Source organism: Anser brachyrhynchus (genome assembly GCF_964034855.1).
Source record: "Anser brachyrhynchus genome assembly, chromosome: 22".
NCBI classification, from domain to species: domain Eukaryota; kingdom Metazoa; phylum Chordata; class Aves; order Anseriformes; family Anatidae; genus Anser; species Anser brachyrhynchus.
The window spans coordinates 4,051,978-4,076,393 of NC_137715.1; the positions used below are offsets into that span (position 1 = coordinate 4,051,978).

Here is a 24,416-nt window from a genome sequence, read left to right on the forward strand (position 1 = left end):
TATAGAAGGAAACAGTAATGTATGGCAGCTGAGCAAACGCTTCCAGCACTTACCCTACCAATAGCAGCGCCTAGTCGGACTATATTTGCCTCCACTTGGCAACTGCACTACACTTGATAACGCATTTGCTTCTCACGTTGATGGAAATTACAATTGTGTCTCCAGCTCTGAAATTCTCATTTACATTTATGACCTCCTCCAGTACATCTCCACACACTCCCCCACTGCAGGAGGCTAGACTTCAGGCATATTTTCATGTGTGCCTCGATGCAGAGGCTAAATGACTGATTCACATAAGAACGGAACAATTACATGAAATACTTGCCAGAATCAGTTAGTTTACTTTAAGCATCACAGTATTTATAAATATATTTTATACGTTTCCAAGACAATCTAGCATCATCCAAACAATTCTCTGAACATTGCTACAATTTATTACTTTTTTTTTTAAACAACTTTATGAAAACAGGTTCACTCTGCTCTGAAAGTACAAAATTATTTATGAAGTTGCATTGCTTGGCAACAGAAAGAAGCAATATATTTTCTTCCATAAAAAGCAACGTGTTTTCTTTGCAGTCTCATTCTGCAGGCAGGGACTATTTGAAGCAGATTCTTACAGGGCTTATTGTAGGTCACTGGGATACTAAAGTGCATCTATTTATTATTTCTTCATAGGTGTCACATACACTTCTCAGAAATAAAAACAAAAACATAGGCTTGCTGTTTTAGGGATTGGTTTACGTTGGAAATCAAGTGCTGGCTTTTCAGGGAACGTGCTTGTACTAACCAGGAAAACCACGTACAAGTTGTGTAGGACACTTGTATAGTCAGATAGTTGGATGTGTTACATACAGGTGTCCTAACAACAGGACTGATGTTCGAAGAGTTTTCAAAACAGATGTAGTCCACAGCCTAAGAGTAGCCATGTTGATACATTAGTAATCACAAAATAGTATTTCTTTGTATTGATATACATACATCCTTATTTGGGGTATGTATTTATGCAAAATACAAATATGGAAGTTACTCAGGAGTGCAAGTACATTTTAATTCAAGCCCTGAGCCCAGTATTACTGTTGTGAACAAGTATTCCTTGAAAAAGACCTTACACATACAGGCAGGCACTGACTGGGATGGTAAATAATGCATCACCCTTTCTCTAAGGAAGCCATGTTCTAAATTCTAGTTAGGTTTTAACTTCAATTTGTTTTACATGAGTTTTAAGGGACTATTTTAAAATTAGAAATTTTAATCTTTACAGAACCGCAGGCAACTCCATCTTTATACAGTATTTGACCGTTAATAAAAATATAGTTATTTTACCCTAAAAAAAACAAACCACTATTTGCACAAATTCTCTGCGTAAGTTACTTACAAAGCCATAGCCCTTAAAACAATTACTAAAGTATCAGCACTGATGAGAATTAAAGCAACGGGAAGAGAAGTGCAGACACCTTTAGGACACGAGGTAAGCATCAAGCTCCTGGCACTCGTAGCAAGCAACGCTGTCTAGCACCCACTCTCGAGTCACCACGGCAACATTGTTCTTTTGCTGGATTGCTGCAAGACAAAGACAAACTTGATAAAACCATTATCAGTGAGACAAAGCAGGTTAACAGCGAGCTTCCTGATATCTTTCTGGTTAAACTACTTGTTTTACCTTTGACATCTTAAAGGCTTTGATAAAAAGCAAGTTTCTAGAAACAGCGGTGTGACACTACTATTCCTTTTAAAAATGCAGGTAATACTGCTGCTCCATAAGGAACAGCTGCTTGACAAATGGTCCAGCAGGAAGTTTGGAACACCGCAGAATAAACACTAACATCAGAGCGCAGTCCCTGTTATCTTTTAACTTAATAACTCAGTGACATGTTGTATTTGCAACATCATCTTCCTGGTCCACTGTTTTGTTGAACTCCACCATAGCCTAACTCGCTTCAATTCATCCCAATATCTCATTTAAAAGCAAGTTAAGTCTGGAACACTTGTACTTTCCAGGTCTCTTGGCTTCTCTGGAGGCTTTTGACACCACAAAAAAATATTTATAAATATAGAGATTGATATAAATTAATGCATGGTAGCTGAATATTCTTTCCAGACCAAGAGAATCTTGCCCCATCTGAGGCTTTCTGCTAGATTTTTACTAGTCAGAGATGCTTCTTCCCCTTTAGCAAACTTCCTGCAGTACAGAAGGTTTCTGTAAAGCTGATGATATGCAGGACAACTGAGCCAACAGCAAACAAACACCACCAGTATCACGTTTACAAGTTATACCGTCTGACAGACCACCTTCTGAAATTCCATTTCTGATTCTTGAAATAATATAGTCTGTCCTTTCAGACTTCAAGACGTACCTCCCCCTTCAAAAGTAGTAGTATTTTATTCCCATTCCTCTACCTCTACAAATCTCTGATATTTAACTATTAAAACCACTCATAGAGACACTCAACGTGTACCATAAGGCAATCCATGACACTAAGCAGTTTTACCTTTATAGCTCGTGCCTTCCATCCAAGCATCTGGCTGCACAACCACAACAGCAGTGGAATTCTAGGATTCCAAGATAAGAAAATAAAAATGTTATCTGTCATTAAACGACTCTCACACCTATCTGCAGAGGGTGATAACTGGGCTCACTCTTCTTCAAAGAGGATTTCACACAGGATGTTAAGTGGTGGTGGAAGAAGAAACACATTGGTTGCTAATTTTTTTCTGTTATTTCTTTCCAGGAATGCTGTGATTAAGTTAAGGCACTAAAGGCTTTTTGCACTGTAAGGTGGGGCTCAGTGCTGATTTCAGTAAAGATTATCTAGCTGGCTGGCATAGAGTACTTGGATCAGTTTTCTCGGATCAGTTTTCAGCTCAGTGTAAGCTTGACTCCTAGTCCAGAGCATGGCAGCCATGCAGTTTCATACCATTGCTGTGCAGACAGTTCTCTCTAACATTCCTGTATGCACCAGTCTTTGAGGAGTCCAGGAAGGCCAGGGAATCTTTCAACACGCATATTATATGATGCAGTGAATGGCCTATAGCTAAGTGCAACACTCATTAACACTTACCGTTTTGTGGGTGAACAGATGAAGTTGCTTCACTACAGAGGCACCACAAAGCTCCACCATCCATTCAAGATGCCCTGAAGAAGTCAGATAAAAAGGTAAATCAGATAATCAGATAGATAAAACAGATGTTTAGATGTAGAGCTCAGTGATATGGTTTAGTGCAGGACTTGTTAGTGTTAGGTCAGAGCTTGGACTAGGTGATCTTGGAGGTCTCTTCCAACCTAAATGATTCTGTGATTCTGTAAGGCTATTGCTACTGTGCTTTATATCACTTTGAAACTGACACTAGTCCCTGTATTTTGTTCCAAAGCAAACTGTCACTGCAGAAAGGATGTTGGCTTTAGTACAGAGTAAGTTCTTTCACTTTCTAGCCTGCTGAAGACATCATCTCCTTTTAACTTCTTCAGCAAGGGTAACAATATCATGAAAGGGATCATCAAGTACAGCAGCCAAAGGATGGAATTCCAAGTCCCAGACGCTTTTGCCAAGTGCTTCCCTCACACTAATCAGAACAACAACAAAAATCCAAAACAACACGTGCCCAAAAGTTAAAGAGAAAACCACCAACAATTTATTTCCTTTTACCATAAGGATGTAAGGCACGAAATTCAAATTGAAATCAGAAGTTAGAACTGTGATTATCTCTCATTAACAGAAGTAGCTAAAGTATTTAATTTCCAGCAATTTGTTGAACTCATAGTGAAGAAAGTAAATAAGTCTCGCAAGTATAAGAGCCATAATTGATCATCACTGCAGCAGGTGAAAGCACTGCATCCTCTGTAGTAATTATCGTAAATGTCAAGAGGTGTAAGGATAATTCACCCAAAGTTATATTGGACAAATTGAAAGTACCTGCTGTAAAAAAAGGACCAAACCACAAAAATACGAAAGGTATAAATATTTTAAGTAGAAAAATTCTAGTTTAAATTTAAGACATCTGCTACACTTCATTCAGTTTTAAACAAAAAGAAGCTATCCTCCCCAGCTATTCTTTCCTATATGAACTGCTAGTTTTGTTGTGTGTTTCACTTTTAACATCTGCTAATAGAGGGAGAAGATTACACTGATGATCTGTCAACCACTAGAAAAACAAATACCTTAGAAACTGTTTATTAGGGAAAAAAGCACTCCAAATGTAAGCTTTCAGTAGCATTTAAAACAATTACCTGACAGCATGATACTAATGCTTTTCCTTCATTTCTAGAGAAGCAGAGATAAGTTAGATAAAACATCTGTTTTGAAATACACTAAAACTGCCAGAGCATTTTCCTGAGGACATCCAAATAGGAGAGAACACTTTCTGTTCTACCTGGAGATAAAATTGGATTAAATCCTCCACCTACACAATACCTCACGTAAATATTTTGAAAGTTTCAAAGTAAAAGAGGTACAAAAGCAACCAAAAAGAGCTCAAACGTAAAATTCTGGTGAATGCATACAACCCCTCTTCAGATATACACGTGTGTGTGCGCGCATACATATTTTTAATGCTGGGAGTTTGTTCAGGTCCACCAAAATGACATACCTGTAGTCATATCAGTGAAAGGACCATAGCAGCAGATCTCAAAGTCTTTAAAGATCTGAAAAGCGAGGAACATGTTAACAGAGTACACATACGGTATCTTTATAGGATAACATTTAGCACACTGGTCTCACTGCAATTCTAGGACTGGTTATTAAGCGAATGCTGTTTCACAAAGCATAACTGAAGCTCTTTTGGTTTGCAGGTTACAAATAAAAAAAAACAACCAACCTTGTACTGCTCTGTACCGATGTTATAAAGAGATAACATCCACTCTAAGCACTGAGAGTCACTTAAGCATTTTTATACATGAAAGGTGAGCTCTGTCAGCAGCACTGAAAATATGCTCAATTTTCACAATTCTGTATGTACAGAGCAGCAGAGAAAACAGAAGTAGTAACAAATAGCCAGCTGCTCTCACTACATATCTGAAACAGTCATGGCAGGACAGGATTTTCCTCCCCGATATGCTTGTACCTTTTCAGTCAGAGACTGTCTCGCTCTCTTAGGACCTTGGTGGTTTCTCCCATTGATTACATCTCCTCTAACTTCAAAGTTCTCCTGGAAAATAAACAAGAAGCCTGAAGTTAGAGACTGAGAACACTTTCCTGGTCAGAGTTCCAGATCAGGACAGGAAGATAACAGATTTCAGAACTGGAAACTTAATTTTCTGCCCACATTTAATTCTACAGGTTTTTCCAAGAAAGAATGATAAGAGAGCAGAAATGAAATCCCTGCAGTATCCTACAATTTTTAAAGAAACACATTATAGTCAAACAATATTGAAGTGTAGCAAACAGTATAGGAGTACTCCAACAATAAAATTAATTTATCTGTAAAGTCTCATTTGATAGAAGTTAGCTATCAGTATATTCAACATCTTTTTTGTTTTATTTCAAGGCATTCATTTTGCAGATAGATTTACAACAAATATAGTGCTGCATAAAATAAACACTTCGTTCTCCGCTACTCTCACTAATGCAACACTCCCCAGAAATCTGTAGTTGAGAAAAAAAATCCTAATACTATCCAGAAATACAAAAAAATCCACTGAAATTAAGGTCATATCAAAAAGTATTTCTTCTAGGAAAGGTACTGGAACAATACGCTTTCAGTAGTTGTCTACTGCAAAGTTTAACAACAACAAAAACAAGGCACCAGTATCGCTGTGTTCCAACACTATAACCTTATGCAGACTATAGATCTCTTCCTCTATGCTGTAATCCATCAACATCAACAGGAACACTTATAAAAAATACGTCTATAAGCTGTTCCAAAAATAGTAGGGATCCATTATGAATTCAGTAACACTCAATCCCTATAGTCTAATCGTGGCTTTTGGTAAAACTAGGGTCCCATTTTTCATAGCTGGATTTGCACTTATTTCATGCTTAGACAATATATGCTACTACTAGTAGGTTCAATGTAACTGCATTGTTTACATATTTGATATTTTAGTCTAAACATAAAAAAAACCTACCTCCTCCAGTATCATTCCTTCTTTAAAAGACTGAATTACCCCTAAATAAAAAGATAGGACAGGACAAGTCATTTTATACAGCAAAGTTGTTCTTCCACTGCCAATAGTTTGATTTCACGACTGTATTAAAATGATGGTATTTGTACTAAGGGAAATTAAATACTCTGTGTTGCTTGAAAGTACTTAATGAATTTTGTCAGTTTTTTTAAAATACTAATTTTGCACTAACTGATACCATGCAGCTCAAAGACTTGAAGTAAGAGGGGAAAGGCACGTGACAGGGAAGGGAGCAATCCAATGCAGTTCTTTGAAAGCAGAAAAAGCGTTCAGAAGATAAAGCAGCTTGATGTTACTTTATTTTTTTAAAACTATTTAGAAGAAACTGCAAAACACCAGATGCTAACATATTCAAGATGGGAAAAGATACATATATATATATGTATGTATGTACGTATGTATTTTTATCTGGAACAAGAGTAGAGTACATTTGTTGTAGAAGTGCAGAGACTACTTTTCTCAAAAAAAAAAAAAGTTCACTTACACTGATAACTAACTACCCATTTTCTTCCTGCAATACCCAGAAAGTACTTCAACGTCCGTTCACACACCAGCTCCTTATCTGCAGGACAAACAATAATAGAGAACTTTTAGTTTTGTTATTAATGAAAAACAGCTCAGATAATTTGTACTGAAAACTAAAAGATTTTGCTAAGTGAGGCAGCGATATATCAAGATCAGAAAGCTTCAGAAATTCCCGTGTCCTAAAATTTCCCTCTCAAATCCGCTCAACTGAAGGAAATGAGCAGAAATTAATCACATGCAGAACTTCTGGACACTTTTTTTTTTTAATTTCGTTATTAAAGATAACAGGCAAGGAAAGGCATGAATACGTATCACTATAGTAATGTTAGCATAAACTTTTAGGTGCCTAGCCATCTAAGCTTCTCTTCTGCTCTACAAGGACAGGCACAACTTTCAGATGACAGTTCATCCTCTTTGAATGAAGGCAGAACAATCTCTGTCTCCAAAACCACATGGCCATCCTCCTAGTGATACACTGCTCAAAGAAAAAAAAAAGCGAGTCCATAGATTTGGACTAGCAGGATTTTCTGGCTCCTTTTCTATGTAGGTTTTCAAAAGCAACGAAGGCTCATGCCGTGGATTCTATCCAAACATGAGCCATCCAGAAGTGCTTCTATGACAGTATATAGCATGCCCACACAACCAGATTTGTCTGAAAATATTTTGCTTTTTAACATTTTTTTTTAATTAAAACATACAAGGAAACAAAGCCCTCCCACGCTGATTCTGTGAAATCAAATTAGAGAGATTTGTATTCCCAAACTTAAATACCAAAAATTATGAATACCTTTTCCTCTAAATTATTTAAATTTATTGCTGAACCATCTGCTTGTTGGTTAGTTGTTAGTCTAGAGTCAACTATTTTACTTGTTGTGTAAATACGGGGTTTGTTCACATGGCTCCCAACAAACCTGTTTTCATTATGACGTGTGTTGTTCCATCAGTAATGTGATTAGAGAAAGTGCTTTGAGATTTTCTGGCAAACTTCTGGACCACCATCTGAAAAGCAGTTAAAAAAAGTTAACAGCGAGCAAAACATTATGAAAACAAGTTTATAGGAGCAAAACATACAGTAGTTACTTTAAATTAGTGGTTTTATTCGTGTTGGCACTCAGAGTGTACGCTTCCATTAAAGACACAATAAAAGTCACTAATTTTGGCACCATCCAACAGGCTAAAGAGCTCCCAGTCAGTAGTTTATGAACCAAAAAAAATATTTCCTCCTGGAAATGCATTGTAGAAACAGTTTCGAGCGAGTTACTGACGGTCACAAAAGAAGGCTCTATTAAGGATCAGTAACTAGCACTAATGTTTTACTCGACTATAATTAAAGAATTCCTTTCTTATGCTGCTTTATTCAGAAGGCCACAAGATTCAAAAAATGCTAAGCAACAAAGACTAATGATATACAATACCTCTGCCAGGATTATTAGCAATTCAGAATTGATTAATTATAGAAATCCTCACTATGGAGCAGAATTTGGATAATGAAGTAACAGCTGAGAACAACCCAATGCGAGTTTCGGAGTTTATTATGTATGATAAACTTGTCAGCAGCTTTCATAACAAAACTTAACAAGTTTAAACACATTCTAACAAACAAAAAAAGCATTCAAATTACTTCCTCCTTAGTTAAAGCTGTCACACATGCCATTAGTGCAACTGAAACCTAGCAAAAGCAGCTTTTTTTAAAGTTAGAATATTTCCAAACAGCCAACCACTAAAGCATCGAACAAAAAAAAAAAAAAAATCAGTGTAGCTGAATTTTTAGTAGTTATTAATAGTGATTTTAGCTCTCACTAAAAGACTAGTGAGAAATGTGAAAGATGTAGGAAGGCATTTCTCCCCAATGTTCTCCACAACAGCGACTATCAGACTACCAAATACTGTAAGCGAATTCTAAGAAGGCAGATTTCCAATCCCTTGTGATCACATTCTTAAATCAGATAAACGTTGGAAAAAAAACATGTGCCTCTTTTACCAATAAGAGAGGTAATTCCAAAAGCTGACCAAATCGTTTGCCATAAATTTAAGCAGCAGTGCTCTGCACCACTGGTATGAACTGAACAATAAACATGAAGGCACTGGAACAACATGGGAGTTCAGAAGCTGCCATATGCATTTTTTATGATCTCTGCACATATCTCGCTTTAGAAAATTTTAGAAGAGCAGGCGCTGCAGCATTTGTTTGCCAAGGCTTTCTAAAAATAAAGTCCTCTCACTCTGGAATAATGTGATCTTCCCCCTAGACAGTAGGAAGTCATTTTAAAAGTTCAGACTTCGGTAAGCTTTATAGTGCTGTTCACAGGCCACATTCTTCATATTTTTAGGAGTGAAGTCTGCCTTGAGCTGCTATAGTATGATCTGTAGATTATCCTAAGATTACCTCCAAGATTAGTTTCCGATGTAGTTAGATCTCTGTGTTGAGGACTATAGTGGTCAAGTGGCACGATTTAAAAACAGATCTCTAAACATTCTGAAAGATACTTACATGTTCAGTTTGATTCAGACCTGATGCCACAATTGACATTTTCTTCCTGTTAGTCACAACTGGACTTGTAGCATTTTCTTTCCCAGCTGCATTGTGCAGGACAGATGTAGGAAAACACACACTTCTCTTCAGTTTACATCCTTGGGAACGGCTTTTATCATCATTCTGAGCTAGAGCAGAACTATTTGTTGCTTCTGCAGTTTGAAGGTGAGGAGGCTTTACAAAGGAAGAAGAGGCATTTGGACTCCTGGTCACATTTCCACAGAGATCATTTAAGACAGATGCCTTGTTTAATTTAGTCCCAGACTTCTCATCTGCATTTTCTAAAGCAAAATAAGTTAATTCTTATTAATTCTTGAAATAATTTCATGCTTCTTTTTAGTCATGGTGGAAAGCTATTGCATCACCTTTTAAGTTTACGTGCTGCTATCATTTCTTGTGCTTGTTTGCTTACAATTTCACCTCTGCCTATCATTACTTTTTCCTGACAGATACCTGAGACACCAGAATACCTGTTAAATTCTTAGCAACATGTCCTGCAAGAAGCACTGACCTGCATGTGAGACAGATAATGACTCCCATCACTTTAAAAATGTTGCTCAACTCCATCCTGATGGGCAGCCATACATTTAGACAGTTGGACTGCCAAACAAGACCAGCCAAAGAAGAAGTAACATCTTTTAAAAATCGATCAGGAATACAAGAGTTAAAATTATCAATTTACTTGCCAGCAAATAGCAACTTTTGAGCACGTGTGAAAAAACATGAACAACATCTGGAGAAAGTAGAAATAAAACCATGTTGTATCCCTCTTCAACGTTACCTTCTTCACTCTGACTATATTCTTGCACTGCTTCCTGCACAGGCTTTGTCTCTTGAGGAGCTTTGTTCTCCATGACGCTATCACGCTGAAGGTCTTCCTCCAAATCCAGTCTCTTTGACCGAACGGATTTCAGAGAGGCATACGGCTGTTCAGGAGACCTTGAGAGGAAGAATTGTCATCTTTTTTCACTCCCAGTATCACAAGCATGCAGCAACAACTATGCTACTGCAATCGCTCAAAAGCTGAGAGGAATTTACTTCAAGATTCTTTTCATCTTTTTATAATACAAGGCTATAAATAAAAGCAAAAAAAAAAGTTTACCTTTCAATTCCTAACTCTTTTACTTCACTGTTAGAAGAATCACTTGGTGTAACATGGACATCATCAGCTGAAAATCCCGTTGAAGTGCTGCATTTGTGATTTGCAAAATTTCCTTCCGAGGTTGACTCTGCTCCTTTTAAAAAGAGAGCAACTCTTAAGCAAAGTAAAAGCAACTGTTCTTAATTGTTTCTTCAGATGAGAAGTCAAGCATTCTCCAAAAGCTCCATCTAGATACGTTTCAGAGTGGCGAGTGTCCCCAAACAGAGATCTACACAAAATGCTACGCCCTGAGAAGCACAGCTAATAACTACATTTGATTTCAGATACTGCCATCCACAAAGCCGAGATGTCAGCTGACGTATTAGGTGGAAAAAAAGTAGAAATATTAAATAGGTCAAAGAAAGTTACACTACTTAGTGCAGTTTATTTACAAATCCCCTCAACGCGTTACTGCATCTGTGTTCACAAGCAGTAGAAAGGCATTTATTTGGCAGCTGGAAGATGCCTGCAGTTTTTTTTAACAAGCCATCAATAACGCTAATCAGTTTAAGCTTTTACGAGACAGAAATCCATATTCTAGAATAAGAACGTAAACATGCACCGAATTAATTCAATTAATTTTCCAGCCTGAAGGAAACTAATCGTTAATTTGCTGACTTAATCCTCAAACGTTCTATTTATAGGTATCTGTAATAGTTTGACTTACTGCCTTTAGAAATGTCACATCTCAAAACCTGTTTTATGAAGTGACAGAGTATTCTCAAACTGCATTAAACTCGATGCCATACAATTTAAGAAGTCTCCTTAACTAAGCACAGATTAGAGACTAACCAGTCTTTTAGTGTTAAATATACCGTTAATATTTTAACGGCTGAAGAGATCCGAAAAGGTAAGATTGCTGTACTGTAAAAACCATACACAGTAAAGGCATAATAAGACACTAAATGGCTTTGAATTCCAGAATGCTAAATTATCCTAGTTGCCTTCAGAAAACAAAAGGTAACTTACTGAAGTAAGGCCATAGAACTAGAAATATATACATATATATTTAGCAGCAAGTGGTATAATAAAACACTGGTGCCATTTATCTAAAAGTTCAACAAGAATTACATCTTTGGAAGTCTTTAAATCAGCACTGGGTGCCTTTCTAGCACTGTGAGAAGTTCAACAACGAACATCTGGACTTACTCTAGGCTTTGGTCAAAGACTGCTCTATGTTCTGTTGCAGACAGCTTGCCAAAATACTAATCTCAATATCTCCCTCTCCCTAACAAAGAAAAACTTGATATAAAGCCCTCTCACACAGACAGCAGCATGTGATTATTAAAGAATTCTTCAGCATTTATTTACTGGCAAGGACATTTGTGTTCATGTACTGTTGAGGGGATTTACGATCTACACACCACTACAGGTATTCCCCCCCCAACCCTGGCCCCAAACAGCAACCTGACCCACATTCTATTACTTTTAACTGCCAATACCTACCTAAACTCCGTTCTGTCTTGTTCTTTGATATGTTAGAGGGAAGTTTCTACCACAGCAATAGAGGCCAAGTCCTTTGGGTATTCAGCCACCCTCCCAGCCCCTTACCCATCCCAGTGAAAGAAAACAGGAGAAGTGACAAAACAGGAACAGGGATTAGTACTGCCAAGCCACAAGGCCTACTTATACCACTGTGTCATCCAACACAGATCTGGAACGGGAGTGTTTTTAGACTGCATAGTACCTAAGTTATAAATAAAACAGGTTTGTCTCACCGAACAGCTGAATTTAAACAAATTTTAAATTGATACACGAGCAGAATTTAACACTGTAATTTGTGGTAGAGGAGAAAAAGAGCTAATAATAGCCACACAACTGTTCACAAGATAGCTAGGAAAGGTTTTGTTTGCTATTTACCTCTTTGCCTCATTTGTTCCACTGCAAACGAGGGTAAGAGCTCGGAGTCCTGACTTCCATGTTGCTGTAGCACTGCTTCAAGCGCAGCCATTTCTTGTTGTAGCTTTTTCAGGTTGTTCTGCATAGCATTCTTCTGCTGCAAGCGATGCATGATTGTACCAACATTAGCAAACTCAGTTTCAAACAATACTATCAATTTAACAAAGACTTGAAAATTAGCAAAGCAATTATGATTTACTTTTTATTATGTGTTGAAGAGGCAACTAGGATGATTCTACTGTAATAACAAACACGTGCTATGTCAAAGGAAAGAAAAAGCCATAGTCTTTTCACTATTCAAATTATTTCAGGTTTAAAGGCTCACCATAGTTTAATTAGGCAGGGAAAAAACACCTTTTGCAGGAATGTCTTTAAAAGTTATTTTGCTCCAGTTGCATTAGCTTATATTAGCCACTTAATTTAAAAATTATTAATGAACATGAGTTATTGAGCCTCTGCACCTTTCTTCTTTATGAAAGCCTCAGACTGCTTACAAAAGGAATAAAATATTTCATCCTACTCTTTCCTACTTTGTCTCTTAATACTACAGTACCCACTACTAAACACATCATGTACCTCCTCATAACAAGAGCTTCAAAGGATTCTTTTAAAAACCTAAAAGCTTCACCATACAGGATAAAGGGCTTTCCACAGTCGTGAACACTACCATTTGTAGCTCTAGCACTGACACCATGTGGAGATTCCTTGTTACTGAATCAATGAAAACAAACAAAACAACCCCCCTCCCACCACACAGCAAACAAAACAAAAGCATCAAATAAAAACGTACACCCACCAAACAAAACCCACCAAAAATCCCCAAACAAAAGCTACCATACTTCCATTATTCCATTCAAGCCAGACAAATCCTTTCTGCCCCCGATGTGGCTTTGTTAATAATATCCTACAAGTTGCCCATGTTTTGTACTGATGCAGTATATGGAACAACCACCCATAAAGCACAAAGCTGCAGCTCACCCTTCTTTGAAACATATTAAAACCCACAGTAATCTTAATGCTCAAGAGGGAGATTTGGCGTGAGACTTCCCTTGAAGTTATCAGAGACAAAACCAAAAACCTCACACCAATAACCTAATACGTAAATTCATAAATTCAATTAAACAGTAATCAAAAAATTAATATCGGAGAAAAGATGCTGTGCTAGACCGATCTTTCACTGAACACTGCTCTTACTCTTATTTGCATTTATAATATTCTAACACTGATTTTTTTTTTAATCTTTACCCTTTAAAGGTAAGGCTTCATTCCTCTAAATATAAGGACTGGATTTTTCGTAGCCCTTATTATCACCAATCATTATAAATTCCACAGCAATGAAGCCTTTAAATATAGGAAGCTGAGGCTTCCAGCATTGGTCAAGAATGGAGATTTATTAACTAGCAACTTCCACAGCTAAGCACCATAATCAACACCACGTAACAAGCTACAGCCATTAAAATGTACCATTACCACGGAAGACAAAGTCAGACACATAATGGCGTAGAAGCCATTCGACAGTTTTTGATTAATTAGGCCCTTGAACATAACCTGTTATGCTGAAAGCAGTTTCCCATTGCACAGACTTCACAGACTTGCTTATATCCTAGAAGGCATGCTAGGCAGTGATCCTGGAAATGTGCATAAACTACATTTCAAATTCAGCGTGTAAACTCGCTCACCTGTGTAGAAAGGATTTCACCCTGAGAGAATGGTCCACACGAATCCCCTACATGACTTGTTTCACTGTCATATCCAGATGCTTCACCTTGAAGGAGATGGAAGATAATCCTAGTTAGTTATAGAAAAAAAAAACAACAATAACAAACCCAGCTGTTCACAATTTTTATCACATAGTCTCTTTTAGCCAAATTTTAACTATAATGATAAAATGACAAGGTTTGGAAAGACTTAAAGTTAGAAGCCCAGGGCTACTTCAAGTGAACCTTTCAAAGAACATCATGCCACATGTACAGCACAGTAAACAGAACACAAGGGAAGCGTTTTAACAGTGATGAAAGAGTCCTAAATATTTAGGAAAGCCATAAAAAGGTCAAAATAAGTACTACAGAATTCTATGGCCAATTTCAACAAACATTTCATCTGCAGAAACAGCTTAGGAAGGCTCTATGAAGCTTTACTGATAGATCCAAATATAACATTATAACAAATCTAGTATTCCACTCAAAAATTAATTCCCATCAGACAGACTCAGGCTGGCCGCTGGTGCCCAGTCAAGTCAATCCATTTTTGCTCTGAACAAAGAACACTAAGAAGCTTAATTTCTTAATTTCCAGGAAATAAACCACTAAGTTTTTTTGTTTGTTTGATTGCTTTGAGCTGATACATTCCTTTCCAAGAGCCAGCACCACATAAACACAGGGCAAAGTTCCCGTGCAACCTTCAAGAACTTAGAAGCAATGACATTACAAACACAGCTGAGGAAATAAAAATCTTGGTTTGTACCTAGGTTTGTCCCCTGGTTTGGGTCTTCTTGGCATTCATCTTTGGAGTTCGTTTTTCTTCTCTTCAGACCTCCAGTGCAACTTTGAAGGCTTTCTTTGCTCTCGCTCACATTGCTCGGTTGTTTGGACGCGTGAACTTGTAATAAAGGTTTCTTCAGCTCCTGTGCTCCATCAGCTGACTCTTCAGACACATTGGACTGGGAAGAAAACAAGTTCACAGAGCATTCTGACTCCTGGCTTGGTGAAGCACAGCCATTGCTTAGGGCAGCGTCAGGTGTTTTCTGCACGTTGTTGTCCTCACGACTTCCACCCCGAGGCAACGCGCTGGGATTTCCTGAAGACCCCACCGCAGATGTCGTCTGCTTATTGGTCTGCAAAGGTGTGCTTACTGACTTGCCAAACATTAATGCCTGAAAACATGGCAAGTCGTCATCCTCACTAGATTCTTCAGATGAAGACTGCAGTTTCTGTGCCCTTCTCCGAGACCTCCGAATCCTTGTAGATCGTGGCTTGGAACTACCACCTCCGCTGTTTTGTTCTTTCACCAAGTCACTTTTTACAAACACGGCAGAACTGTCTTTCCTATGAGCTTCACAAAAGCTGACGTTCTCTTCACTACCATCATCGGAGCACATTAAGCCATCGGGGGTTTCAGACGTATCTGTACAATCACCGCTGCCTTTGAAAGGTTCTTCTAGAGTCTCTGCAACTAAACACTCCGGCACCCCTATGCTGGCAGTTTGGGTTGATTGCTCTTTATCACCCTTTACCTGTCTTCTTTTGCTACTTCTTTTTTCAGTGTCTTTGCAGTTGAATTCTGCAGACCTTTGCTGACAAGCCGTAGGACAAGCCATTGATCCGGGCTGAAAACATAGCACTGGTCCTTCGCTGTCAACAAATTCAGCTTTTTCTGCTTGATCGCTTTCTGAACTGAAGCACGTTTCACTGACTGTGTTAAGATCTGTCCTCTGGAAAATGTTCTCTTCTGTATTACTCTGATCACTTTGACTTCTACTGCTTTTCATTGGATTCCGTCTCAACGCGCTTTCTGCCCCTACATCAGTTGACGCTGTCTTTTCACTTCGCCGTTCTCCCTTTTGCGGTCTGTTTTTGCCTTCACTCCTAGCAGCACCCATTCTTACCGGTGTCATCAAATTCCCTCGATTAGCAACCTGTGAAACATCTTGACAGTCCCCAGAGCATGCACATTCAGCATTGCTGACAGTGCACGACACCGGACTAGCACAAGCAGATTCATAGCTCTTCATCTTCTCTCTCTCACAAACATCACTCAAGTTCCCGGCAGTTTTCTCCTCGTGCAAGTTTTCTGTATTTAAATATTTACCATGCCTTTTTTCTACCTGAGCAGCACATGAAATTTTTAGCTTCTCAGATGCAACACCATCTACTTCACATGCTTTCCTGGGAGTAGGATAAAGGCTAAATGATAGACGCTTTGAATTCCTAAATATATTTCGCAGATACTGCGTGTCTAGCTCACTGTCTTCAGATTCCTTGGTCGGTTCTGAAACATTTTTAGCCATCGGTGACTTTTCAGTTCTGAGGCCCTCTGGAACATTTTGCGTACAGCGCTCTTTGTCCTGGGGTAAAGTAGTACACGGTTCAGCCCTCTTCCCTTCAGGCAGGTGGGAAGCAGTTTGCACAACAGTCTTTGAAGGAGACTGTAGGCGGAAATGGTTACCTAGCATCTCACCTTCTTGCGAGCCTGCTTTGGGTGAAGAGGAATTCAGATTTGAATGCTGGTGTGAAGGTGCAGGATTGAATAGACTTTTTCCAGTTTCTGCAGTCTCGGATGAATTTTCTGGACTAATCTGTACTGCATTTGCTTCCAAATCAGCACTCTCCAGATTGGTGAGTGGCTTGCAACTCAATATACCCTGCTGCTCACACAGGTCTTTGCATTCAGAATCGCAAACTAACGCAGTCTTTTCAACTCCAAAGACAGACCCTTCCCGGTCACTGTCACATTTGCTTGCTTCCTTCATTACTACCCTTTTTGCCGTCTCCTTTGTCATTTCTTCAGAAAGTAACTGGAGCCTCCTGCTGCGCCTGACTTGCCGTTGCTCAGAATCAACATTCCTCGGTTCTTCACTGCTTGGGTAGCTCTCAATCAGTGTCTCAGCTGGATCAGGGGAACCAGAGTTTTTATCCACCACTAACTGTAAGGCGCGCATAGTTCTAGTTGAACGTCTGCATCTTTTTGCTGCAGAACTTGTATTTTTAGTGCTCTTCTGATCAGAGTTATTCAGTTCTAGCTCTCCATTGGAGTGCTCGCACGTCACCTTTTCAGTAGCATTTTTCGACATGGATCCTCCCTCAAATTCTGCTAGCATACTACTCTTTCTTTTCTCAGGCGGGGGATTCTCCTTAACAGCAGAACTTTCATCACATTTTTTCTTTTCAGCATCTCCAAGGCACGAGTTAACATTTTGAGGGCATCCACCTGCCTCCTCTACATCTTTTTTCTTGATGAAGTCCTCAGGCTGTAGGTGACGGACAGCCTTCCTTTTTCGTTTTAGGCTGTCTTTTCTGGAATTATTCAAGCACTCCTGAACAGCAGGCACATCTTCCTTTTTTGTAGTAGGTAAGATCTCTTTCATGATAATAGGGGGATTTGACTTCCTCTCTCTCTCATATGTTTTACCAAATATTTTGTCTTTGATGCTGTCTGTTTTTTCTTTGGACCATCTCCTGTTTCCTTCAGACACTGTAGTTTCCATGAAACCTACCACAGGGCTAGTCTTCTCTGAAATACATGAATCTTTATCTGATAAAGCATCTCCTTCACTTGAAACATCACTTGCCTCAGCAGGATCATCATGGGATGAATTGGAAGATAGAATCTCATTGCTTTTTGAAAACCATTCATTGACTTTCTGAATGCTTCGTTTCAATCTCTTCCTAGAGACCTGATGCAGCGTAGGACAGTGTGGTGTCTCTGGCTGAAGGAGCTTCTCCAGGGGAGATTCTTTTTTAGAATCATTCTCAGATTCACACATTTCCACATCTTCCACACTTTGCACAACAGCATCTATTTCCTTGCTTTTATCCGGTCTGTTCTCTGAGCTGTCTTCTAAGTCAAACTCTTGGCTTTTATTACTGCACTGAGTTTGCTCCGCATCCATTTCTTCTGCATTCTTAGAAAAAGATGTGTCCCCGTTCTTTAAGGGACTGGCATTATCTATTCTGTCACACCTCTCTGTGAGCAGGTCTGTGGCAAGAATGTTTAAAGGAGAACTCTGGCATTCCATCTCGTTCACTTGGTCAGGATTGGCATGTTCAGTGACGTTTTGCGTGCTTTTCTTGCTCAAGGCTTCCTTTGAGAAATCACTTTCACCTGAAGATTTATAAGCATTATGAATTATTAAGTCCTATTTTAAACGCACAGGAACAATGACAATCTTAATGGCTTCTATTTGGTTTACCAGACAGTGCTCTCAACTCGTGTTACGAGGGACAATATAATGGCTTATATAGACCAAAGGAGCTTTGCACTTTCATCAAGTTAATTTTCTCTTCCGTTTCTGTGCACAGAATGTGCACATTAAGTGCCTAGTCTACAGGCAGTCTATTATACTGTCACTAGCTGTAGGCATCAACAAAAGTACAGAACACAAGACTACAAGAATATATATTTAGTAGCGTGAAATCGGAATGTTAACTCGTGGTCTTTCTTCCAAGCTTTCCTCTCAACCATTTTTGTCTTTAAATTAATGAACGCACCTATGACATTTGGTAGAATTATTTCTTTAGCTCTCGGCTCCGTAGGTCGTGTATCGCAAGAATATTCATTCCCCTTCTCAGGGCTCTTAGGTTCTTCTATCTTTTCTTGAGATGAAATCTGAACCACTTCTTTGTTTCCTACCCTGTTGCAAAGGAAAAAAAAAATCTACTTTCATTACAGAGCTAACCACGATCTGACATAATAGGAGACTTAATTTAATTTTCCCCTTATTGCTGTTAGAAATACCTTTTACAGAAATTAGCCTGCTGAGTAAAGACAACTATGCATGACTGACACTTCCCACAACTAGATCCCTTCAGCATTTCAAATACTTCAACAGCCTCCCCCCCAGTCCTGAACTTGATTTTATTTTCTAAGGCATACTACAAGCTTTTCTTCACAAGCATTAATGTCTATGTAAAAGACAAAATATTTAGGAAACAGCTTGACAGCATACCATATGACAAACTAACGGGAATCAGCTAGCCATTTCACCCTGATGCCTCAAAGCTGAAAACCACTTGAGAGCTTGAGGACTCCTATCGGTCCTATGCTAAGTAACTAAACCAGAGTAATGGGAATACTGAACTGTTATCTTCAGAAAATACGAATTCCTTAATAACCTTTACTTACCCAGTACTGCCTGCCTGTTTGCAAAGCTCTTCAGATGAATCAGTGCCTAAAAACAAATCAGCTGTTATTCTGCGTGAAAGGATTCAGAGAAAGGCGACTTGTCAGCCTCAGTGTTTATTATCACAGAGGCATGTGCACTTAGCTCTTTCCAGAGGCAGATGCTTTCAACTTTCATCAGATCAGATCAAGTTCAATTGACATAATTATCACAATTTCAGTGTACAAGTATCTACATAGCTCCAGCATAAAGGTCTGCTTCCTGTTCCAGGGGATGAGGTTTTTAAAAACAGTGACTGGTAAGAGAGTTAGTAAGAGATAATTTCTAATTTCCAAATTTATACAGGAAACAGTTGCCTGCATTTAGAACTGGAAGTCAGAGCATTATGTTTGAATTTCTGTCTCAGATCCTTTGCTCAATATTGGTAGAAGCAATAGTAATCCTTACAAAATAGCAGTTATCGTTTAGTTACAAATAACTTTTTAGATTTGTCAGCCTGTTTTATATTTCACTCTGTTCTCACTTCAGGCATTGAGAATAAACCAGTGCTTTTAAAGACACTGAACTTTTTCACCTGTCATTACTTTGCAAGCATCATATTTGAACTTAGCCAATATAGATCTACAACAGCTCTTACCAAGCTCTATAAATACTCCTTTTTCAAAGTCACACTTCTGTTTTCGGTTTCTTAGGGAACACCTTTTCACACTGGTGTCTGTACGCTGTGCATCCACATTAGCTCCCTGCTGATGGGAGAATAGAAAGGAATAGTTATTAATAACAGTAGGTTATTTAACAACGAACAAACGAAACAAAGCAACCACAAAGTAATTACTGAAACTACACGGGGGGTGATATGAATGAACTAAGGGAAAGTATTTAAATTGACAGCCCCTATGCAAAATGCTAATATATGTAATTTATTACCATTATTTGTAATTTATTATCCATTCTGGTATCAGGAATAGAATGCACTAAAAAATAATTGCCATACATATAACAGCTTAAATCAATAAGAGTTTTATCATACTTAATATTCTATTCAGTACAAGTAGCTAAGAACGACTAATAACGCACTGTGAACAGACTCATACACGTAGCAGTCACCCTAAGTCAGGTTAATTCATGGTCTTACCCATAAAAAAGTCTCTACAAATAGTTATTTGACAGCCTCACTAAACAAGCTGTAAGGGAAAAGCTTTCAACCCTAGTATCAGTAACAGAATATATTAAGGCAGTATTATCTTTTCATGACTTCTCTTCTTTTTTAAGTTCAAGTAAATTTATGCAAGCAACTTTTTAACAAGACAAATATTCAGATATTCTTGTCTGAAATAATATTCAGACAGGAATCTGAAAGCAAAATGAAATCTCATATTCCATTCACCTACGTACATGCGTATACACATATTCCAAATAAAACGCTAACCAATCCAAAAAATACATTGCGCCAAAAAAAAAAACACATTACCAAGGTGCAGTTTTCTTGTTCATTTTCTTTAGCACTTCTTTTCCTGTTTCTGAAGCCCTTACTATGGATGACAGAACTTTCATTACATGGAAGCTTTGCAGTAGTGGCTTCTGTGGATGATTTCGGAAGGTGATGGCTGTTTAAAACTAGAAAGTGTCAACAGAAATAAATTACAAAAATATTTTCTTACATTGAGCATGACAGCAGGTATCTACTCATAAAATAGCCTAGTACTGACCCTATTACCTGAAATAAGTACTGAAATGTTAAGTTAAATCTTGATCTTGGTAACTAATTTTCCTCCAAAATTTTACTTTTATGGATAATCTAGCAAGAAAGGGGTCCAGCAGTAGCGATTTTAGAATGACTGAACAAGTTGAGAACTTGAGAAGAAAGTCTGTTTTTTAATAGCACAATGTACTCCTTACTAAGAAAAAAATAGATAAATCTCAACAGAACAACCAACACACGTTATTCAAAATAGAAACAAACTTCTCTGACTTGCCAATACCTTTTACAAGGCACTGAGTGCTAGAAAGGATCAATTTGGAGTCCAAAAGGGTAGAGCTGAATGGAACAAGTTAACATATACTGTTAGGGTACTTATTAATTCATGCCCCAAGATTTTCAGAGAAGTTAAAGCTGCAAAATTGGGTGTAATGACAAATCAAGAACAAGCCTTCGCCACAAAGTTGTAAGTTCAAGATTATTTGATACTCATTCAGCCATACTTTGGGAGCTGAAAGTTAGAGCACAGCTTGGAATCATGGAACATACAGCAAAAACCCTTAAGAAGTTTAAGATATTATTGTACGAAACTTAGGGGAACTTTCAAGGGAACTTGTGCTTCTATATCCAAGAAAACACTTTCAAAAATTCTTCCCATATTGAGTACCACACAGTAAATGAAACACCCAGTAAATAACTATGACAAAAACGTCAAATTCATAACACTTACATTTTACTCCAGTGTCAAGCTCAAATGCGTGGATAGCTTCCAGCAGTCCTTCGATCAGCTGCTTAAATCTGGAATTTTCTGTAAGACCTCTGAAATAACACCACCACATGAGATGTTTTTAAGGCAAACATATGGATAAGCTATTAACAGTTCTCTTAGAATATAGACTGAATAAAAAAAGGAGAAGTAAAGCTGCAAAGCGGAACATGAGACAATAGAAAACTGCGACCAAGGAGTATCAACACAGGAGTATCCCAAAACAGCCTACTATCATAATTAAAACATCATCACAAAGGGAAAATGTCGTAATACTTTTCCTCATGTAGGTTTCGCACATAGAAACTAGCTGTAATGACTGAACAATAATACAGTCTATAATTGATAGCACAAACATTTGCCAAGAACAGCGTCTGTGACCTGTGATCACAGGTCACTCTGTATTAAGGTAAAGCATTACTCCTTTGGAAACTGACAGTTCCCCCAATCATTTTTCTTTCACTTTTCTGCCAAGACATTTATGAAACAATGATTCATCTTCTCCTCAGAGTTCAAACCTCTCATCCCCAAGCCCACTTGCAAAGATGCATTACCTCTTAGTAACTTCAGTCTTACACAGAGGACACTGTACCACACCTTTTTTCTTTCTACTGAGGAGTTTGTACATACAAAACCTAGAAAAAAAGAATAATCACAATGCAGCACTTAGTAGAAATCCTTCATTATCAAGCTGAATACCTGGATTCTTATTCACATTACTATGAATTCATCAATCCAATGTGGTAAATTTGTGCAACTGCAGTTATTGGTTATTCAGACTGTATGTTTTCCCCTTAAAATAGCCCCACATTAAGTTATCAAAACACAGTATGCATCTTTAGTAGTAAAGTAGTATAATACTTCTGTGAATAAGAACAGAGTGACTAAGCATTGCAATTATAAGTTTGCAAACCTACCTGCAGAATATGTGATCACATTTTGTTGAAACTGGCTCTTTCACTACATCCAAGCTGCAGAAAAAAATAGAAAAGGAAAACATAACTTCTGTGTTCTTGTTTGAAAACAGCAGCAACAAAACGAGCTTCAAAAATACAGTCACTTTCCTGAATTTAAACTTGGTGTTGGAACACTAACAGCTTCTCTTTCAATTCTGACCTCCAATGCAAAGGGCAAAGGCCTTTGTAAAGGAAAGGTACAGGAGCCCATGTAATAGAAAACAAAAAAATATATACCTTTATGTTTTAAAAACAGTAAATATAGGAAAGTTTCCATTCTTGCTCTTGTGACATTAAGTCCGTGAATAACCAAGCCACCCATCCAGCAGTCACACCTCAGCAAGAAGCATGCTGCCTTTTCAGAAGAATTAGGATTCAAGTCTTTTTTTCTCCCCCTCCTGTGTAGCTCTGTAGACGTTCTATATTTTCTACTCTGTGCTTTTGCAGTAAATGACATCAGCAACACGAAAATTATTTTGGTTCACCAAAGGCAGTAATGTAACATGTTAAATACACATAAGGAAGATTTAAGGATTTAAAAACATTTGCCACAATAGAAAAAAAAATCTGCAACACAGTTCACCAGCAGCAAGTCCTTTAACAACTGATCAGACATTGTAAATATCTAGGCATTAGACAGAAGTTATGCTATTTTTGCATTTGCTTACATTGCAGAAGTACAAACCACACTTACCTTTCAGTGACAAAGATCCACACGGCTTTACAAACAATGCTCTAATCAGATAAGTTATGTGTTTTTTTTTTTTAACTTCAATTGGGTAGAGCACCGACTCACGGAGGTGGCAACATGAAAACAATGCTTGCCAGAACGTACAAGCAAAATGCACTTCCTGTCTTGCATTTGCTCTTAGATAACATCAAAGTTAACTCATTTTAAAACATTACTCCTTATATTTTCTTATGACCACACCACTCACAAAACGCTTCACCAGAAGAGGAAGAAATAAAGACCAAACCCCAACGTCGTGCGCTTCCCCGGCCGTACCAAATGGGGCACTCCAAGTTCTTCTGCATAGCCAAGAGCACGTTCTGCACCTCTCCAACGGCAACCACGGCCAGGTCCATGCTTCGCGGCCCGAAATACCTGCAAACAGTGAAAAAAAACACGAATAATCGGTTGCGTTCCTGGACCGTCCCGCTCTGTGATAACGTTTTCCCCCCACACGCCACGAGGGCCACGGAATCGCGGAATACCCCGAGCGGGGAGGGACCCGCAGGGATCACCGAGCCCAACCCCCGGCTCTACGCGGGGCTACCCCAAAAATTCAGCCCTGAAGATTCAGCCCCGGGCCCGAACCTCAGCCCCTGGCTCCGGGGCGAGGCTTCCCGAGCCTCCCGCACCCAAGGAGGACCCGAAAGCGCCACGGGACGGCTCCGGGCCCCGCCGCACGGCCTGAAGGGCGCAGGGGGGAGCCCCGCGGCCGTTCCCAGGGCTGCGGCTCGGGGGGAGGCCGGGGGGAGGCCGGGGGGAGGCCGGGAGGAGGAAGCCGCCCGGAGGCCGCACCGCTCCCCCCTGCTCCTCACCCGCCCACCGCCGCCCTGTCGCATTTCGCGCCCTTTCCGCCAGCCAGAAAAACAACACACCCGAACAGCCAATCGCACTCGCCGACTGCGTCACGCGGTCCGAGAAACGCCATCTTATTCGCTGCTTTTTTGGCGAAGGGCCTTCCCTCTGTTGCCACGGCGGGGAACGAGGTGTCTGATTGGCTGTGATGTTCCCTCGTGACCTCCGGCTCCTCAACGGGCGTTGCGCCCGTGCGGCACGCTGCATTGTGGGAGCACCGGAAGTGCGCGGCCGTTGGCTCGCCGCCCGTCCTCCCGCTTCCGGCTTCCCCGGGCTGTGTTATTGTTGTGCTTCCACCGCGCGCGGCCCCGCCTCCCGACCAACCAGCGTGGCGGGACGGCTGAGCGACAGGGCGG

At 39.2% G+C, this 24,416-nt stretch overlaps 1 protein-coding gene across 4 annotated transcripts; it reads right to left on the bottom strand.

Moving 5' to 3' along the window:
* Positions 1 to 318: 318 nt before the first annotated feature.
* BRCA1 (BRCA1 DNA repair associated) lies at positions 319 to 24,400 on the bottom strand. Of its 4 annotated transcripts, none has more exons than XM_080565329.1 (23): positions 24,081 to 24,400; positions 23,482 to 23,580; positions 22,437 to 22,490; positions 22,074 to 22,154; positions 21,484 to 21,572; positions 20,526 to 20,671; positions 19,692 to 19,797; positions 19,057 to 19,102; positions 18,423 to 18,565; positions 14,680 to 18,036; positions 13,896 to 13,981; positions 12,178 to 12,313; positions 10,279 to 10,411; positions 9,958 to 10,115; positions 9,135 to 9,457; positions 7,555 to 7,642; positions 6,603 to 6,680; positions 6,062 to 6,102; positions 5,059 to 5,142; positions 4,585 to 4,639; positions 3,060 to 3,133; positions 2,490 to 2,550; positions 319 to 1,560 (listed from the first exon to the last, which is right to left on the bottom strand). In XM_080565329.1, exons 1-23 carry the CDS (start codon positions 24,131 to 24,133, stop codon positions 1,457 to 1,459), a joined length of 5,595 nt encoding a protein of 1,864 aa, XP_080421455.1. In that variant the 5' UTR covers positions 24,134 to 24,400; the 3' UTR covers positions 319 to 1,456. The 4 variants fall into 4 exon arrangements, with proteins under 4 accessions (XP_080421455.1, XP_080421454.1, XP_080421457.1 ...); XM_080565328.1 differs by having other exon boundaries at positions 19,692 to 19,800; positions 24,081 to 24,396; XM_080565331.1 differs by lacking the exon at positions 24,081 to 24,400 and adding an exon at positions 24,021 to 24,059 and having other exon boundaries at positions 19,692 to 19,800.
* Positions 24,401 to 24,416: the final 16 nt, after the last annotated feature.